The sequence below is a fragment of the Ixodes scapularis genome, unplaced genomic scaffold (assembly GCF_016920785.2).
Source record: "Ixodes scapularis isolate PalLabHiFi unplaced genomic scaffold, ASM1692078v2 PGA_scaffold13__105_contigs__length_92229423, whole genome shotgun sequence".
NCBI lineage: Eukaryota > Metazoa > Arthropoda > Arachnida > Ixodida > Ixodidae > Ixodes > Ixodes scapularis.
In genome coordinates, this window is record NW_024609839.1 from 59,003,570 (window position 1) to 59,023,052 (window position 19,483).

General features: G+C 47.0%; 2 protein-coding genes across 5 annotated transcripts in view; one reads left to right on the top strand and one right to left on the bottom strand.

The window, feature by feature from the left end:
• LOC8028494 (tudor domain-containing protein 3) overlaps positions 1-19,483 on the top strand; it is a 96,526-nt gene that overhangs the window by 27,227 nt on the left and 49,816 nt on the right. The window lies entirely within an intron of this gene.
• Positions 153-19,483, bottom strand: part of LOC8028493 (protein toll) — a 29,814-nt gene continuing 10,483 nt past the window's right edge. For 2 of the 4 annotated variants that reach the window (XM_040212650.3, XM_042289917.1), the window contains one exon: positions 153-3,997. In XM_040212650.3, coding sequence (XP_040068584.1) covers positions 726-3,997 — 3,272 coding nt within the window. In that variant the 3' untranslated portion in view covers positions 153-725. Of the gene's footprint in view, positions 3,998-4,361; positions 4,442-4,552; positions 5,141-19,483 lie in introns of those variants that run through there. The other 2 variants (XM_029980871.4, XM_029980870.4) reach the window with 2 other exon arrangements.

Consider the following 19,483-nt stretch of genomic DNA (forward strand, 5'->3'; position numbering starts at 1 on the left):
AACCATATGGCATGTGGCATTAGTCATGCATTAAAAATGACTTCAGCTGACATGACAGCACCCGCCTACAAATGGGCATCACTAACCCCACCGTAATCGCGGCAGGTTGCATTTTCCACTCTTACCGGAGTCTAAAAGATGACACGATCTGCTGGTTTTGTAATGGGTTTACTTCATGTCACGGTTTAGTATCATTTAGAAACATAAAAACCTTTCACGTGATGAAAAAAAAAAAGGTCACCGTGTAACAAAGTAAATTCCAGAACCCCACAATGTTGGGTTGGAGTTTGTGAGTTGATGAACGTATTTATGTACACTGTTTTACACACAGTCTGGCGTTTCCTTGTATTACCTTACTGATACAAGCACCGACGCACATCTTTGTGACACTCGTTAATACTGAGCTTTGAAACACAAGGGCAGTGTTTAAGCGCAGCTCAGCTTGCTGTTTTTTTTTTTCACCACTGAAGTTGATGTCGTGTAAAAAACGAAGGTCCATGCTTCCTTCACTGACGCATGCTCCTTTAGTTTACATGAAAAATGTTGTTTGATGGATGTTGCAGTCTCGAGCACACAAAAGAGGGAAAATTGGCGGTTTTGTTTGTAGTTACTGAAGTCATCTGTGGGTTAACCCTCTCGTCACTCCAATGCTGATGGCGTCTGACGCTTTGGGGGTTTAGCAGAGTGTCGGTGATTTCAAATCGGAAGTTTAGGGACATCAAAGTTCACGTTTCGCCCGCTAGCTGCACTTTGGGTTCGAGGGTTCCAACGCCCCTCTTCGATTTTCGTGGTGGTGCCACCTCGATGGTTATGTCTTCCTGCTCCTGGTTGTTGTTCTCGATCCTGACGGCGGACTCCACCGGCTCGTCGCGTTTCTCACGCTCTTTCTGCGCCTTGGGGCCGTTGGCCAAGCTCGCAATCTGCTCCTCGACAGTCTTCACCATGGCAGAGTTTGGCCTGTTTCTCATGGCCAGTTTGTTACTTGGTGTCTTCTGGCGCCGGTGCGGCATGGCATACTTGAGCTTCTCCCAGAACCAGCGTTCTCCCCAGACCAGGTATGTCTTGGTCGTTAGCAGAAACTTGAGCTCCTTGTCGAGTGTCTCTTTGGCCGGAAGCTCACCGCGGACGATCACAATGAGCCGATCGACTCGATCCTCGAGCATCTGGTAATAAGCCGTGTGGAATTCGACCTGGAACCAGACGCTCTCGAGGAAGTCCTTGGACACCACGAGGATTGTCCTCCGACTGTTTTGCACCGAGTTGACGATGTTCCAGCTGATGTTGTAGCCCGGAAGCCAGTCGCGTTCGTGGATGCACAACTTGAACATTTCCTCGTTGCTTTCGAGGCTGTTAAGAAGACCCATGGCGATGTCGCGGTCGGCACTGCTGTAAGACACAAATGCGTCGTATGTCTTGTCCTCGTCTAGGTCTTCCTCGCTGAAGACGCAGACGAACACATTGTGGAAGTGGATGTACACGTATGCAATGATAGTCTGCCGGTTCCGGTAGTACAGCACAGACACAACCACAAGGAGCACGGCAAGCACAACACAGATTGCAGTCACGGCAGCAAGCTGCTTCCTTTGCGCGGAGTCGTCCACGGGGCAGTACGCAGAGTCTGGGATCTCGTTGATGAAGTAGAGGAAGTGAGTGTCATTGAAGCGCACTCCGTCCCCACAGGCGATGTCCGGGTAGTCCTTGACCATGTAGACATGCCCACGGAGCCAGGTCTTGAACGAGAAAGTCGAGCAGTCGCAGATCCATGGGTTGCCACTCAGCGACAAGCTGAGCGTGCTGGAGCTGTTCGAGAGCATACCCATGAGTTGTGGGGTCAAGGAGCGCAAACGGTTGTTGGTGAGGGACAAGATCTGCAGCCTTCGGGGCATTGTCGTGAGGTCCAGATTACTGAGGAGGTTCTCGTCGAGATAGACCTCTGTAAGATTTTCCCACCTGGGTGCACTAAGGTTGACAAGGGAAGAGATTGAGTTGCTCTGGAGGTAAAGAATGTTGGTGTTAGAAGGGGAGGTGGATGGCAGGTCGGTGAGGTTTGTCCCCCTGCAGTCCAGGTGCGTTGTGAGGTCTTTCCTCCGGAAGAAGCAGGAGCAGCCTTTTGGACAGTTCTCTTTGATGGAGCAGATGAGCTGTCCTGGCTCTACCGTGAGGAGGCTCTTTCCACTGAGACTGCTCGGGTCGTGGCACTTGTAAGATGCTGCGTTTTTAAACAGGGCAATTTCCTTTTGGTTGCTATCCGACAGGTACCTGATGAAGTCGTAGATATGACAGTTGCAGTCGAACGGATTGTTTTCAAGGTGGTAGTAGTGCTCGGAGCTTGTGTCGGTGTAGGCTTTTTCTTTGGTTTCAAACTTCTTGAGTATTTCTAATTCGGTCACCTGCACCGCTTTTATCTTGTTGGAGCGAAGGGACACCTCCGTGTTATCAGAGATCAGGTTCGGGACCCTGAAGTAGCTGATGTTGTTGTGGTCTAGGTTGAGCTTCTCCAAAGCCAGGTAAATGTCCCAGTTGATGTCGGGGAATGCTAAAAGGTTGTTCCTTGACAGGTCAACACGCTTTAGCCGTTTGTTCAGGCCAAACGGAGAAGAGCCTTGGAGGGCTGTGAGCTTGTTGTTGGCAAGTTTTAGGTCTTCCAGCTTCTGTAGTCTCTGGAATGTATCCTGCTCTATGTTTTCAATGAAATTGTGCTCAAAACTGATTACTTTTAAACTGATGAGATTGTCAAAGACACCTGCCTTGAGGTTGACAAAATTGTTCTTGTAGAAGATGAGTGTCTCAAGCACAAACTGTTTTTCAAATACCGTGAGCGGGAATTCGGTCAAGTCATTGTAGCTGAAATCCAGGGTCAACAGCTTGGTGTTCTCTCTGAAGATGTTAGCAGGAAGTGATGTCAGTCTGTTGTTCGTCAGTCGCACTGTCTTTAGATTGGTTGCATAGGCAAAGAACTTCTCCGGGATGCTGGTGAAGTTGCAGTCGGCAAGTGTGAGATTCTCCAGTCTGTTGAGGCCTGTCAGCAGCCGCTCTGGGGGAGACCCAAGCTTGTTGAGCATGCTGAGATTCAACTCCCCCAACTGACGGTTGTTTTTGAAAAGGACGTCAGGCAGGGAAAGGAAAGGGTTCCCACCAAGCTTTAGGTTCTCCAGATTGGTCAAGCCTGACAGGTCGTCAGCAGTGATATTCCTCAAGCGGTTTGCCAGAAGGTCAAGATTCTTCAGTGACGTCATATTGGCAAAGACACCTTCCGGCAGTGCCGTCAAGTTGTTTTTGTACAGATAAATGCTTACAAGCTTGTCAAGCCCTTGAAATTGACTAGGATGAAGGCTGCTTAATGCGTTGCTGCCCAGCTGGATGCTAGTGGCATTCTTCAGTGGCCAAAACAGCTTTTCTGGAAGATCTTCAAGTCCATTGCTGTTGAGCTCCAAGTTGACGATGGTCGTCAGGTTCACGAACGTATCTTCCGGAATCTGCCGCAGCTCTTTGCTGCCGCTCACTGTGAGCCTCTTCAGTGTGTCCAGTCCTCGGAAGATCTCGCCGTCTAGCTTGTCCCCCACTTGGCAGCCGACGAGTCGCAGCGACGTCACCTTAAGACCGTCTAAGACGTCCGCGAAGGAACCGTTCGGCATCGGGCAGTAGTGAAACGCGAACCGTTCCACTTCACCGATGCTTAAGTTCTTGAAGAGTCCAGGAAAGTACGGGGCCCCGGAGTCGCACTGCACCCGGACGATGTCATTGATGGCGTACTCTATGACAAACGCCTGCTGCGGGCCCATCTTGTCCACGGCGTCGTAGCAAGACAGGTGCCAGCCGCCGACGTCGTCGTGGCCGAACCGCGAGTCGCACTCGCACCTGTGGCCGGGAATGGTCGGCACAGGGTCGCAGGGCAGCGACGTCCCCACCGGGACCAGAAGCGCCAGGGTGACGAAGAAAGTCCAACGGCCCTGCCAGACCCCGGCCGCCCGCCGGCCATGGTGCATGTTGGGGCCACCTGCGGAGAAGAAGGCAATCGCAATGTCGGACAAAGCACCTTCATTCAATTTAGTAGAGCAACAGGCGGCGTGCGATCCACGTACTATCATCGTCTCCCAGCCTCAATGATAATGATCCCGCACGCTTTTTCACGTGCCCAAATCAAACATATTCCGTAGATCAAAACAAACACCACATTACATCCCGCCATGAGTGGCAGTGTGTCCAATCAGGGCAGCCGGAGTGAACTACGTCAGTCCCTCTTGGCCAATGGAAGCAGAAGCGAGGAGTAGTTTCGCACGCTGGCGCGAAGTATTCGAAAGGGAGCTGATACACGATGCCTGCATTTTCGACAATCGCGAACGTCAAGCGCCGGGACCCACTTTTCTTTAGAGTCCAAGGTACGCTGAAGGTGCGCGGCTTTGTCAGCACGTCGTCGTTGGTAGCGCTGTTGGGAAAGTTATGTCTCTACCGCTGGAGCTACTGATTGTCTGCGAACAGGAAACCGCGTCTGGTCCCCATCGCAAAAAGATGAGCCACCGAAGGGGAGTAAAGAAAAGAAAGAAAGATGAACCTTGATGATTTGAGTTGCGACGGCACCCGTTCGGGCACCGCCCTTGAGGGCGTCCCTCGACGATTCGCGGGCTCGGTGCCAGCGTGTTCTGTGTAAGATGATTGCTGCCTCGTCTGACAAGCGAGGCGGCAATCGTGGTTGTGCCCCTCTCTGTGTAATCGGGATATGCGACGTGAGGCCGGCCTATCGGGGACCTTGACTTTGGTGGGGGAAAAAAAGCTGACCAGACGGTTGGCGGGACTGTGGGGGGCCGTTTTGCAGACATTGCAACCGTCAGCTAATGGAAGGTGCAGTACGCTAGGGGAGGCCCCTATCTTCTTACTCTGGAAGAGATTGCGGCCGAAAAGATTAGGGTCTCTGCCCTCCTCGCGCTACACAGAAGATGACACACCGCAGAAGGTGAACAACAGTGTTCATTGGGCGAGCTTCCGAAAAAGGGGAAACTTTGCCGTGTTTACCCCGTTGCCTAGACGAGCGAAACGAAGACGCGTGTGGTATTCTTGGACCCAGGGGCTCCTTTGTTGTCTATGTATACTCCGTTTCCATTTAAGTTGAACCGCAGCCAACGTCACAATCCGATGTAGCCAATCAAACAGCACTGAAAAAGCAGTGTCACACTGCGCTGGTCATCTCTGTTCGATCGTTATCATCAATTAAGCCAATCACCCACAGTAAATGTAACGGAAATCTTCGATTTTTATTGTTGTTTTGCCGTGCATGTTTGGTACGCGGAGAGCAGGTCGTCTGCTTTTTGCGCAGGAATTGCAGTGACGTCAGAAGGATGCCGAGCTCTGATTGGCTTTGATTAGAAGGATAGTGGGTAGGCCTCAATGCTAGATGCCTCGAGGTCTGTACCCACTATATTTTTCAATCAACCAATTAGAGCTCAGCGTTCTGGCATCGCCGCAACCCCTGTTAAAGAAGCAGACGAACTTGCGCTCCGCATAGCTGGTGCCAGCGAACGCGGAACTACGTTGAATGCCTCGCTGTTTCAGCCGACTATTGGACGATGTGCCTACTGCGCTGCGTGTCGGTGACTGGTCACCTTGCAACGAATGCGTCGAAGGTGGTGAAACCTGTGTGCCTTATCGTTGATTTTGCCACCGGCGCGTTTTTTCAGCAGCCCCCCTTTGTGTCTGTGACCGATTATCGGCCGGTAGAAAACTTGTGACCGTCGATAATATGTAGATTACGCGAGCGCTTCGCCAAAAAAAAGTATCCACTTACTTCCTCGTCGTGGGGTTACACATGTTTCTGCAAGGGCGATGTTTGCCTAAGCGGCCGTTTTTGGGAAGCGTGGGCTCACCGATAGTAGCAAAATCTGACACCCCCGCCCCCTGCGGCGACTATCTCGCCGGACGATGGTTTCTGGACGTTGGGCAAAGAACCGGCTCCTCGAGCTTTGTTTGGGGCGAGCTTCGTCGCTTGCTTCCGTTTTACGATGGAGCCGACCATGCGGTGCATCGTCGCGGCGCTGGTCGTCTGTGCGTTTGCTGTGGCCGGTTAAACCATGACAATGCACTTTTGAAGCCGCTTAATTGCCTCCATCGTTTCGTGAGTGACATACGGTGGAACTTTATGTTAACCGACGGGCCACTCGGAGAAAATATAGTAATAATAATGCTGATAATAATAGTTCCTTCACAAGTCCGCACCAAGGTACAAAAATCCGCCTCACAAAAGCACTTCCGTGCCTGTGCGTGAGAACGGGCAATCCATTCAAATACGCATGTTTGTAAAGAAACAAAAGACATAACAATACACCGCTGATTTAGTCTGTACTCGCCATTCAATCTTGAACAATAGTTATAAGCCGGAGCTTAATACTTAGAATCCTACAAACATTTTCTTCAAACCTCTATTCCGTATGAGAAAAAGAAAGAAAGAAACATTTGGCTATGTTTATTAAAACTTAAACAGCACAGAATCCTACAAACGTTTTCTTCAAACGTCTATCCCGTATTAGAAAAAGAAAGAAACAAAGCTACGTTTATTAAGACTGATACAGCACGTGCGAGGTATAGCACAAAGGAAACGGTAAGAAAATCGTAGAAGTGATCCATACACTAAAATAATCGCAAACAACAAAAGGGCAGTCAGGATTCCCACAAATGACAAAAGCGAGCACGAGCTATGCGAGGGATAACGTACAATGGCAATCAATAAGCCAACACGTTTAATCAAGTTATCCACATGATAATCTGTAGGTAATTATTCGATATTGTACTAAGGAAGTGTGAAAAACGCCTTGAGATTTCAATTCCGCGTTTATCTGGCACTAAGCAGAAGGTCGCGAGAACGACCAGTTAACCTTCAGGTACCTGTGTACACAGTTACCCCACTTCTTTTTTTTGTAGATTTTTAGGAAGTTGGTTGAAGTGTGCGGGCACATAAAATTTGCGGAGCCTAGCTTTATAGTTAATAGATATTTTCGGAATCTGAAATGTCTCCGTTTTTCTCAGTTGCCTTTGGCTGTGTTTATTTTGTACTCAAATGTAAAACAAGAACTCGTTAAAAAAAGAAAAAAAAATTGCGCAGTTTATTTCCTGTCAATAAGTTAAGTTCTGCCAGCTGTTCTTCAAACACCAGGTTTTCAAAAGCTGGGTTCCTTACGCCCCATCAGTTTTATTAGAATGTTTATTATTTTTTTTTGAAGCTGGAACAGGATGCATAAATAGTAATTCCATGTCTATGTTTTGATTCTGCTAACATTTGAAAAACTATTCGTAGTACTGATATCCGCGGAATTCCGTAATCTGTATTATTAGGATGATAATATTCGTAAATGCTTAATTAGATACTGTTCATGTAAATCCCACGACAAATACTCGTCGGAATACATACCCTGATACTTTGTCTCTGCTGCATATGAAGGTGGTGAGCAGCCGCACTGAGTTCATTGACTTGTATGCAAAGCGATTAATTTTTTAAGGTTAATCTGTTTTTGGTGCGTTGAAAGCACATTAGCTGCGTTTTTGGGTGGTTAACAAAGATATGGCGTTTAGAAAACTGTTCATTACCTCGTTGATGTCATTCTGCGTAATTTAACCTGCTGTATTATAATTTTCATTTGCCGCAACTAATGCTGTATCGTCAGCAAATTGATAAAAGTTCGATTTTAGGGGGCAATAAGGCTGGATTGTTCACCTAAATGTTAAAAAAAGCATAATGCCTAAAACAGATCTCCGACGCACACCGCTTTTGTCAAGTCAAGAAATAATCCAAGCACTACATTATTAATTTTTTTTTTCATTTATGAAATTTGTTATGTCTTCAAGTAAAAGAGTGCTGCTTATATTAATTTAAGACAAAACCCCGATACTGCGGAAAAGACGCAGGACAACACACACGCAAACGAAGCTGAAACAAACACTGCTTTGTGTGTTGTGTTGTCCTTCGTCTTTAGTCTCGGGGTTTTGTCTTAAATTATGTTAAACGTTGACCAGCTCGTTTGCGCCCAAACTTTTTGTTCGTATACTTAAGTGTTTGCCGAAAACCACGCTGAGTACTGCTAATTAGTGAATATTCGTCACAAAACGAGGTCATGACTTAGAAAACAAATTTTGTCATTATCTGCGGGATGACAGACCCAGAGCCCGATGGGCCTGTAGTTGCTTAACTCCTTTTTGCCTCTTTTTTATATATATATATATATATATATATATATATAAATAGGCCGGACCATTGCAACTTTAAGCTTATCGGGTAGAATTTCTGTCTCCTGAATTCCGTTCATTATTGCCAGCAAAACGTGTTTTAAGTTGTTAAAGTTAATTTGTATGTCTCTTGGTCTTAGTTGATCGTATCCCGCCGGTTTTACGATTGACATACTGTTAATTATATCTTTATGATCCGCATCTGTCATTTATGGCGGTTATGCAGAGTTTTGTGAATTCGACAGGCAATTTTGCATTCTATGTGGTGTTGTTTACTGGCCCACGCAAATCTTGTACGACTTTAGCAAAGGTGTTATCGAAATCGTTACTTAAAGTATCAGAATCGCTGATCAAAGTTCTTCTTCGTACATTCGTCAACGTCGTCTTCAGGTGGTTTTCCTATTACTTTGATTTACAATATTCCACACAGTGCTTTGTCTATATATTTCATATAGAGAAAGCACCGTGCGATTGCCGTCCTTCGGTGAAAATCGGTGATTACCCATATGTTCAACTTCTGAGTGACAAATCGCTTTAGGAAATGCTTTTCGTGGGATTTTGCGCGTTGTTATTCATCCTCGCGAGCCTGGTGTGGTTGGTGCACAGACCGCGCCTAAACACTCGTGTTTGTCTTAAACGTTTTTTTTGTTTTTTTTTGGTGCCAACAAGTAATTTATTTGTAGTCATCGTCTGTCTCTCTTCCGTAGCGTCCGAGAAACCCTTGTTCCTGCGTAGACTAGGGTGTTTGCGGAAGGAATTGTCTATGGGGGAGTTTTCATAGACCTTCCGATGACACCGATAACGATACCCGATGCTCCGCCGACGCCTTTTGCGCCTGCGTCGCATCGTTATCGGGTATCGTCATTAGGGAGTTTTCGTAGACCGCGTTGCCCCCTCCGCTAAGCGTTCCGCAACGAAGAAGTTGCTACTGCGCCTGCGCGCCGATAGCCTTGACTGTGGAGTTCCCGCTATCGTAGCGAGTTGCGGAGGGCCTTGCGGGACGGCGAAAACGATCTACGAAAACTCCCTATTAAGGAGTTTTAGGGAGCCGTGTTTGCACATCCGGTACGGTACAATGGGCCCTCCGGTACGAACTGCGCATGTGCGAGCCTTCTGCGGCAGCGCATGCGCAGTGCGTACCGGAGGACCCACCGTACGGTATGGGATGTGCAAAACCGGTTCCCTAAAACTGTCTACTGGAGGTATCGGAACGATATACTGAAACTTTCTATTAAGTTGGTTCTCGTAGTATACGGGAACTACACAGTAAATTAACTTTTTTTTTTTTTTTAAATAAATAGCGAGTCGATAAAAAAAAAAAAATAGGGTCTACTGAGGAAGCTTATGAACGCTTTGCGGCAGCTGTGCGTGTTCGCCGCCAATAAGCGAACTTCACTTCATCATTACCGCAGCAGGGCGGGTTGTTATTGCCATTTTCGAATCTACCTTGTCCTTCTCCCCAGCACTGGCGTTTGTGGGGAGGATCGTCAACGCCCGCTAAGTGACTCGGCGGCTGGGTGTAGACAAGAGAAGGTCAGCAATGGCGGCTGTAACCTGGCGCTAGTGCAAGGCGTCCATATAATTTTCTCAGTACGGAAGGATATATCTATATCTGTCTCTATATATATATATATATATATATATATATATATATATATATATATATATATATATATATATATATATATATATATATATATATATATACTGCCTTCCGTATATTTCCCTACAAAAAAACGCCCATTTTTATTATTTTTTATTAACGCCTTTGGACTATTTCGCGGTATAATTTGTCAGAGCGCCCCGTCGTTCGGTGCGCGTTAGCGGGAGATGTCGAAAAAACTGTTTAAAAACTCTTGACGGCGACCGTTCATCATTGCCCTTATTAGGGAGTTTTCGTAGACCGCGTTGCCCCCTCCGCTAAGCGTTCCGCAACGAAGTTGCTACTGCGCCTGCTCGCCGATAGCCTTGACTGTGGAGTTCCCGCTATCGTAGCGGGTTGCGGAGGGCCTTGCGGGACGGCGAAAACGATCTACGAAAACTCCCTATTGATCCCATTGCCGCCGCCCGTATGCCCGTAAAAAAAAAAAAAAAAAAAAATTGAAATGATTTATTGACAGAAAAGCAGGAAGCTTTTCTGAACCCTTCGTGCGTACAATGCGTACGGCGAGTGCAACACGTGTAACGAAATTTCCCCGTTACATTTAGCGGAACTACCGCGTTATACCCGTTTCACTTCCGCTACACACTTCCGCTATTGCGTAAAAATTAAGAGTGATGCTATATGCACTCCGGAGTGCAGCTCGGCCGGAAATTGCTATATGCACTACATTTGTCTCGTATAAAATGAATGATCACAACAAGTTTTCAAACCGGTGGCATAGCGTAGGGGTTAGGGTGTCCGCTTCGTACGCAAGTGGACGCGGGTTCAAATCGCGGTGAGCCTTTTTTTTTTTTTTTTTTTCTTCTTGAACGTTGTTTTGTCGAGGCATTTGGCGATATTTATATTTCTTTTTTTACGATGAACACACACAAAAAAAAAAAACACCGAAGGTTGTCGACGAAACTTCGCAGATCGGGGACAGCGGGGCTTGGGTTGCCGGCTGGACGCCGCGAAGCTGCGTGTACTGGTTAACTTTTCTAATTAGCAGCCGGATACTGTCGCCGCGAAGCGGCGTGAACGCAGGCGGGGGGCTGTGTTAACGAGCTCCCCAATGTATCATTGGGGAGCTCGTTAACACAGCCCCCCGCCTGCGTTCACGCCGCTTCGCGGCGACAGTATCCGCAGTTCGAAAAAGGGTGGCCCGAGCGGCATGAGCTCTCCTCGTAGTGCATATAGCAATTTCCGTCCAAAGTGCACTACGTAGTGCATATAGCATCGCTCAAAAATTAAAACAAAATATCGCCTGACGTAGACATCTAGTCGAATGCAAAGAAGCACGCGATTAGATTTTTCTTTTAACGAGCGGCATATTTTTTGTCCGAATTTAGCGGGGAAATTGATGTGACTATAGACACCGTGACGTCACGTCATTTTGTGACGTCCTGCGATCAGACCAGCACGAGCGAGAAAGGCTGATTGGTGGAGGGGGGCTCGGTGTGCGCGTTCAAACGCTCCGTCCGTCCACTCGGAGGTGTGCGTCCAAACCTTCGAGCTGGAGCACCCGGTTCTTGGTCTATCCGTGGTTCCAGGTCAACGGGCGCTCCGCGCGGCGGCCACGTCGGAGCGGTTCAATAATGTATACAATCGCGGAAGGCCGAATTCTGGAGCATGGGCTCGGATCATGGGAACGCGGTAGCTCCGGATTCCGCCGAATGTGGGCTGCCGCCGTCGTCGTCCTGGACGACGTCGTGTAGCCAGTTAGCTAGCTGCAGCCCAGTGACCTTCGCTTGTCAAGTCACGCGTGCTGGGAACGTGAGGAATGTTGCGGAGACGGCTGCCGAGCAGGAGAGGCGCGCGCTGTTTCCCCGTGTACGTCGTCGCTACCGAAGAGAACCAAGCGAAGAAATTTCCGAGCTCGCGAGGTGTTTTTGATTTTGTCTCCTGCTTGGCGCACGTTCAAAGAGGGATCGGTAGTTAAGTGTGGCTTCGTACCGCAGTTCGGAACGCGCGGAGCGCCAGCTCGCGCTGCAGAACCCTTAGGTCTCGGGTTCTGTCTTCCTCACCCCTGCCCCCTTTTCGATCTGGATGAGCGTCGTACCGGCGTGCGGTTGTGTACCACACTACTTCGTGATTTACGTTAGAAGGCGCCAGGCCAGCAGTCACTGCCTCAGTATCCCGCGGTACCGGCGAGACACCAGACGCCCATTGGGAAGGGGGGGGGGGGGGGGGGGGGGGTAGTTATTTTCCGCTGTCTAAGCGTACTTACAACACAATTTATGTTCGGTAAAACTTCTGGGCACAGACGTGTGCACCCCGAAAGAATGTCAGTGTGTCTATTTTTTTCCTTAGAGCACGCAGAAGGGTCGTTTACTGTGACCTACGAGCGAGCTTAGTGCACGACAAGGTCGGAAGGATGTTTTCACCGAAAAATCGGGCGCAAGATGCGAGCATTCGAAACCGGTTCACACATTCGCGTTTGAGTGTGATCGACTGCGTTGCAGCCGCCCATTGCCGCATACGACGACGATGATGATGATGATGATGATGCGGCTTTTCCCTTTATACCGGGCGAGCTCGAAAAGTCTTCGTGCCCTAGCCAAAAAAAAACTATAAGCTATCTGTTCTAAATTTTCTTCCACCAGTGTTCCAGACGCGCTTTCGTCCTTCGCACGCACTGCATGGTAGAAATCTCATGCCTGTCTTGTGGAGGGTCGTCTGCTTCGCCCGTGTAGGGTTTGTTTGAGTCAGCCGTCGTTTTAAAGCGACGAGAGAGATCACACTGGCGCCATCTCTCGGGTGGTCCCGCAACACTTTCGATATGCGCGTATATCTGTATACATATATATTTATATTTGATCTCTAAATTTAGCCAGAAATAACGCACTGGCTAAATTTCTCATCTACTGCTGTCTAAACGAGCATACAATACCATCTTCGAGTAATCCGCCGCTACCGGATTTTTTTTTTTTTTTTCCTTCGGTGTTGCTGGAGGGAAAAAAGTTGTTTTAAGCCTTGCTGCTGGAAGTTTATTTATTTATTTATTTCGAGTAGAGTCGAAGACGAAACGTATCAAGGTGTCAGCTCGAGCGTATACATGCCGGGAGTTCCTGGCGTGCCAAAGGAACCCGGCGTGTCGTCTGGGGTCACGGATGATGGATAAGCAAACTTGCTCGTTTTCGGGCGCGTTCCTTTTTTTTTTTTTTTTTTTTTTTTTTAGTTTTTGCGGAGCGCGGGGTGCATGCGGCGGAGTTGGAGTTGTAACGAATAAGCGTCGAGGAACTTTTGAAGGTACTAAAATTACCCGCAACCGTTGTCATTTTTTTCCCGTCGCCTTCCTAATCTCGCCCTTTGTTTCTAGGAGTTTCAATACACTAAAAATGGTGTATTTAGAAGACGAGTATAGTTTTTGTGATTCTGTGATTCAATAATGGACGGTACGAAAGCCCCGTTTTCGAACCTGCTGAAAAATCTGGAGATCTGAAAATCTGAAGTCATATATATATATATAAAAGAGGCAACGCTTACCTCTTTCGAGCTTTCTGTCACGTAGTCGAGTAATATAATTGAACACTTTTTAACCAAAGGTAATTGTAATCGATCAGTTTCGTTTACAGTAACGTGTTCAAGACTGGTGTCTTGGGGGCGCGCCTTGTATCAGCTTGTTTTTTTGTTTTGTTTTTGTTTTTGCGGATCTCGGTGTTTACCCTTGTCTCATTTAACTTTATTGTTCAGTGTGCAACTAGCACACCGTAAAACATTTGTGTAGAAGGGTTAGATTAACTAACCTAAAGATCGCGACTTCGGAGCTGTCGTAGTATATGTGGACTTTTACTTTGTTCTGTTTCTTTATGTATATAATGTTCGATGTGCGTGTCTGTGTGTGCGTGTCCGTGTTTCGGGATGTACTAGTGTGGACAGAAGTGTCTATAACACGCGAATGGTGGCCGTTCCGTACTCCCAGCGCCACGTACTCTCCGAGACAAAGCAGAATTTGCGATTCCTCTCGGAGAGTGATTGTTCTTTCAGTTTGTGTTCAGACCGCCACTTGGTTGTCTGCTAGGCGCGAAAGCAGACGACGCCACGGCGCTTGCCAATGTCATATAGCCAGCTGTGTCCACGAAAGTACTTTCGGAAAGGAATGTAGCTGTGGGTGGGCATCACCAACAAACGTACAAGAAACCTCTATTATGTGGGGTTGCTGTTCAGAGAGGATTTGTGGGTCAGGATGATCGGTGGATGGATGCGGTGTGACGATTTTGGGCGTATTCGTAGGTTGACCGCACCCTGCTCTCTCTCTCAGCCCTTCAGCACGGGACACGTCGGGTATTCAGTGACCCCATACAAAGCCGTCCGACGCGGTTCGTTCACACCGCTTCAACGCGTCGGTTCGGTCGCGCTGGTTGTTCGGGATCATCGACTCCGCGGAATGTGCGGCTTCCGCCATCGTGACGTGACCACCGCCCGAGTTTTTTTCCCAGGGAGATTTTTAGTTTTTTTTTTTTTCTTTTTCTTTCTAATAACCTTTCGCTCCGTTGTGCGCGTGCGCAACAAAGGGCTGACCTAGAAAAAGAAATATGTAATGTATACCTGTCTCAAGGGCTACTACTTCCTGCCGCTCCAACTGTGTATGTATAGTTCATACAAGTGTACGCGAGCGAGCGTGTGCTCAAACATACGTTTGGGAAATAGGCTTGCTTCTGGCAAACCGGTGTGACAGCCGTGGCGGGGGGGGAGGGGGGGGGGGGGTGGGGGGGGGGGGGGTTGTTGCGCGGTGGCGGTCTCCAAAACGCGTCTGTTCCTGCGTGCGCATTTTCGAGCGATGCGAATGACGACAAATGCGGCACTGTATGCGCTGCGGTATACTCCCGAGTTGGTTGTTTCGGTGGGTGGCCGTGTGGTAGGTTGTGGATTGCTAAATTTAGCGGGGAAATTCCTCCACGGGAATTCCAGTGCCACACCGCTTTCCGTGACCCTCTAGATCAGGGGTGGCCAGGCTGACCCGGCCTAAGAGCCGCAAACGAAACCACGAAACTTCTAAGAGCCGGGGGGGGGGGGGGGGGGGGGGGGGCGGGCGGGGCAAATTAAAATTTTGTTCGGACTGTACATATGAGTGCACAAGGCTGTACGACAGTACGTATGGGGGTACAAGGCTGCCAAACTGCGAGCCCTACTTTATTCTGCCTGACATCCCTTCTTGTTTTTTCCTGGGGAAACGCGGAAAGGGGACGGGGGGGGTCCACTTATGAGGGATCCGCGAGCCGCACTTGGACCAGCAAAGAGCCGCAAGCGGCTCGCGAGCCGCAGTTTGGCCACCCCTGCTCTAGATGATCGGGATCTGGACAGACGAGGCTTGCGGTGCGTTCTTCAAATATTTGAAAGCGATGTCTCTTAAATAAATTGGAATCCAATACCTAAACTTGGAAGGTGTAAATATAGCGTATAATTTGTTTTTAAAAGGAGTTGCCACTCTCTGCAAGCGTCATTCCCCTCTTTCAACTTTTGAAGTGTCCGGAAAGTTCTGTAAGCTTGTCATATGGATAACGCCTGAATTGCTGCAGAGAATTAACAAACATAATATATACACGAATCTTTTTTTTTTTTAACAAGGGATGCGTCTCAGCTCTTACATATTAAATATATTGAAATCAATTAACAAAATTACTGCAAACGCTAAGGCGGTTTATCATACTAACTCTTTTTTTCGGGCAGAATCCAGACGAACGGACGTACCTGCGTGGAGAAAATTAAACTCTGTCTTCAATTGCGGTTCAAATCGGCAGCCTTTAGAGAACATTGATTACGAGGCTGTTGCCACTGGCTGGTTGCTCCTTAGCGAACACTTTCAGTGACTACTTCGCGAACCTGGTCGGTGACGTACGACAACAGGCGCGTTTTGAAATTACTCGGAATATAGAAATAACCATTCCATTTTTCTTGAACCTGTCACAAATTCTGAGGTATATATTTATTTTTGTTTCATGCAAATGAGAAGTAGTAGCAGTTATTCGACCAATTAAGTACATTCTTGACTTAATAACACCGTGTCTATGTCAGATTTTTAATCTCTGTTTAACAACAGGCGTGTTTCCTGAAATGATGCAGAAAGCGAAAGTGATAGTTTTGCATTAGAAGGGAGATAAAAATATTCTCAGGAACTATCGACCCCTCTCTATCCTCCCGTTATTATCAAAAGGCTTGGAAAAAAAATCATACTGACTCGTTCAATACAGTTTTCTGATAAACATAATTTGCTGACATCCGCACAGTTTGGTTTTAGGAAATGCCGGTCGACTAAGTTAGCTCTCTTGGAGGAAAAAAATGGAAAAAAAAAAAAAAAAGAATACATCTTCAAACATTTTCGAGGAAAAAAAAAGGTTGGTTTTAGGAGTATTCGTTGTCAGTCGTAACATTTTACTTCGAAAACTAGAATTTCATGGAATCGGTGGGTTACCTTTAGAGCTTCTAAAATCCTACTTGGGAAATCGTAGCCAATGTGTTTCTATTTGCCAATATCTTTCTAACGCCAAATCTATTCACTCATGTGTTCCTCAGGGTAGTATTTTTGGTTCCTACCTTTTCAATATTTATATAAATGTTATTGTAAACATAGGCACTGCAAAATTCGTTACATATGCTGATAATAGCTACTCGTTTCTTTCGTCTAAAAATAGTGATGATCTTGTCACAATTGCAAATGCTACTCTTACCAAACTAGGGACATGGGATAGAGACAATTGCTTAAAAATTAATACTGATAAAACTAAAGCTCACAGTTTTCGGCCACAATACAAGTGTGTTACTTTAAACAAGAGTATTGTGTTTGACTCAAGCCCGATTGAAATCGTTAGTAATTTAAAAAAGCATCAGAGTTATTTTTTTTCGAGCAAATGTCGTGGGACGGTTGAATTAAATAAAATTGTCAAGGGTTGTAGGACTTATATTTTGTAGCGGTAAAACACTAGTCAGTGTGAAGCTATTAATTTACGATTTATTTTTTTCTTACCTCAACTACTGCAACCTCACTTCGTCTAGGGTAAAACAACGTTTAGGAATAAAAAAAAAGTTTTGTTGCAGAAAAAAAAAAGTGATAAGAATAGTATCTAATGTACCTTATGATTTTTGTACAGATAGTCTGTTTGAGAAATTTAAAGTGCTAAAAATGCATAACCGCTACGGATACAGATTATGCCTGAGTTTACAAACTAGAAATAAGAAAACACTAGAAATCCCTTTCACACCTTGCAGTATTGATACCAAATCAACCCCTCAAATGCTACATTATACTATACCTAAACTGTTACAGTTTCTAATAGTAAAATAACTTTGCTTAGACACTATCTCCTACGAGCTCCTGTGTTCGTTTTTTTTTGTTTTTTTTTCTATACTAGCGACTTTGGCAACTTATTTTCAACCTTTTGTGTACGCTTCGTGTATGCTAGTGCTGTCTGTTAGATAAGGTGTATTCGTCCCGTGTTTCTCTGATTTCTTGTTTGAGATAACTGTGCACGTGTTCTGATATCGGTACTGTGTGACAATCTTATTTTTTCTCTGCTAAGCCAATGTATGGTGCTAAGGGCTAGTCAAGCCTCCATTGAGGCTTTTACCCTTTCGCTCCACCATTGAACGTGGAAATAAACTTATTACTATTAATATTATTATTCGCAGTGGCCGCGTTTTCGTTGCAGGCAGCGTAGCGGAAACAGCGGCTTACGAAAACTTCAGTATATATGTTTCCTCTAACTTTAATCTTGCATCGCTAAATTCAGTGGGAATCGAGTGTCATGGTAACAGCGTCAAATAATGTTATGGGGACACAATTCCGCGAAATCTAAATATCAGTGTAACTGTCTGTAGCCGACACCACGTAGAAGACAAGGCCTGCACATGACGTTATTGTTGGTGGATGACGTCATTCATAGGAGCTGTCTGCTATGGACTGGTATCGAGAAGGCGGGCGACGATGAGTTCGTGGCTGCGAATTTGGTGACCTCGATCTGTATCTTATGGGAGGACAATAGCCTCTGCGAGAAGACTCCTTCCTTCTTTTAAACAAAATCGTTACTTCCTCTGTTTCGTTTTTTTTTTTTTTTTTAATGATTTGCTGGGGGAAAGACGTTAGATTACTCTTCTATGCAGGACTTGAAATGGACAGCTTACGTTATGCGGACTTGGAGTTGGCGGGCACGACAGCAGGTGTTGAGTCCCGAAAGCTGCGCCTCCCGAATTGTAACTCGCTGCAAGACACGGCGCGGCCGCACATTCCCCTCGAACATCGGCTGGTTTTCCTCAGAATCACGTCCGAAGTCGATTAGCCGGGAAGGCCGCGGGTTATCCGACAACGTCAGCGATCAAGGACGTTTGTGAGCCGAAGGAACCGGATAGGTTGGGACGGGGCAGCGCAGGGAGAAGGTCGTAGGGCTCGGACTTTGTGAAGCAGGTCTGAGCAACATATCACAAGCACGACTCAAGTCGTAACTCCCTTCCAAAGGTTAGCGGAAGTGGACTTGTCTACGATTATGGAGAGAGCACTATGGCCGCCATCTCGTTGCTCGCGTACGTAGATTGTTCAATGGCTAGGTCATGCTAGGGCCATCCCCCAACAAAGCTTTTTTCCGCTCACGGTGACCAGACCAGCTCTCGAAGCGTGGCTCTATCAATCTTTTGGACACCGTATTGTCGATGAAGGCGCCAATCAACGATCGAATTGACTTCTGGACAACGCCAGAGATCCCGCGAAAACGAGGTTGCAGATCTCTTGATCATAAACGTTCCGGAGCCAATCCCCTAGTTGACTTTTAACCATTCATAGATATTTTGACTTTTTTGAGCCGTATTGAATCTCTTGACCCTTATTTTATATTTTGACTCGGCTGTCACGTCGCTCTTGGATATCTCGATTCGCTGGATCGCTTGGCCAGAAACGTTACAGAGCCAGTCCGTTGCGGAGTTGACTTTTAGCCAGTCATAGAACTTTTGGCTCGTTGAGCTTCTCGGCCCATATTGGATCCCTTGACTCGGATGTCTCGTGACTGTCGGGTCTCTTGACGAGACACGTTACGGGGGGTGAGGCACTAAAGTAAAGTACGGCTTTCCAAGCGCGTCTTATTTTACGTTCCGAATGGTTCTCGCTCTGAGTCACGCGCCGCGAGACAAAGGAACAGGAAGAGGGCCGGCGTGCCCCGCGGGGGAGAGTCCTTCCTTACGCTCGGTGTGGGCAGGTCGGGCTATTAGTTTCGGTCGCGCGGTCCGTTGCATGCCGGAGGATGTGGCACGGTGCGTGCAAATGTCCGTGGAGCTTCCGGCCAATTCTGTTTTGTGTTATCGGTGCGGAAGAATAGCGCATGGCGGAGAACTACAACGGACGGAAAAACTTTTTTTTTTTGGCTATTGCAACGGTTGTTTGATTCTCCAGCATAAAAATGGAACGGTCAAGCCAGACTAGGTGGTAAAAGCCAGCATGAACTCGCAGTGAATGCTGCCGCGCTTCAAGAGGAATCAAACTAGGGATGCGTGAGGAAGTTTGGTGTCGACTGTAGGAATGAAACTTGAAACGGTCTGCAAACGTTTTGGCTGGTGGACTTCAGGCGCTTATAATAATAATGATAATAATAATAATAATGTTCATCTCCATCTAAAGTCTAGGTTTCTGCTCTGTTTCCCAGGTCTTTTACC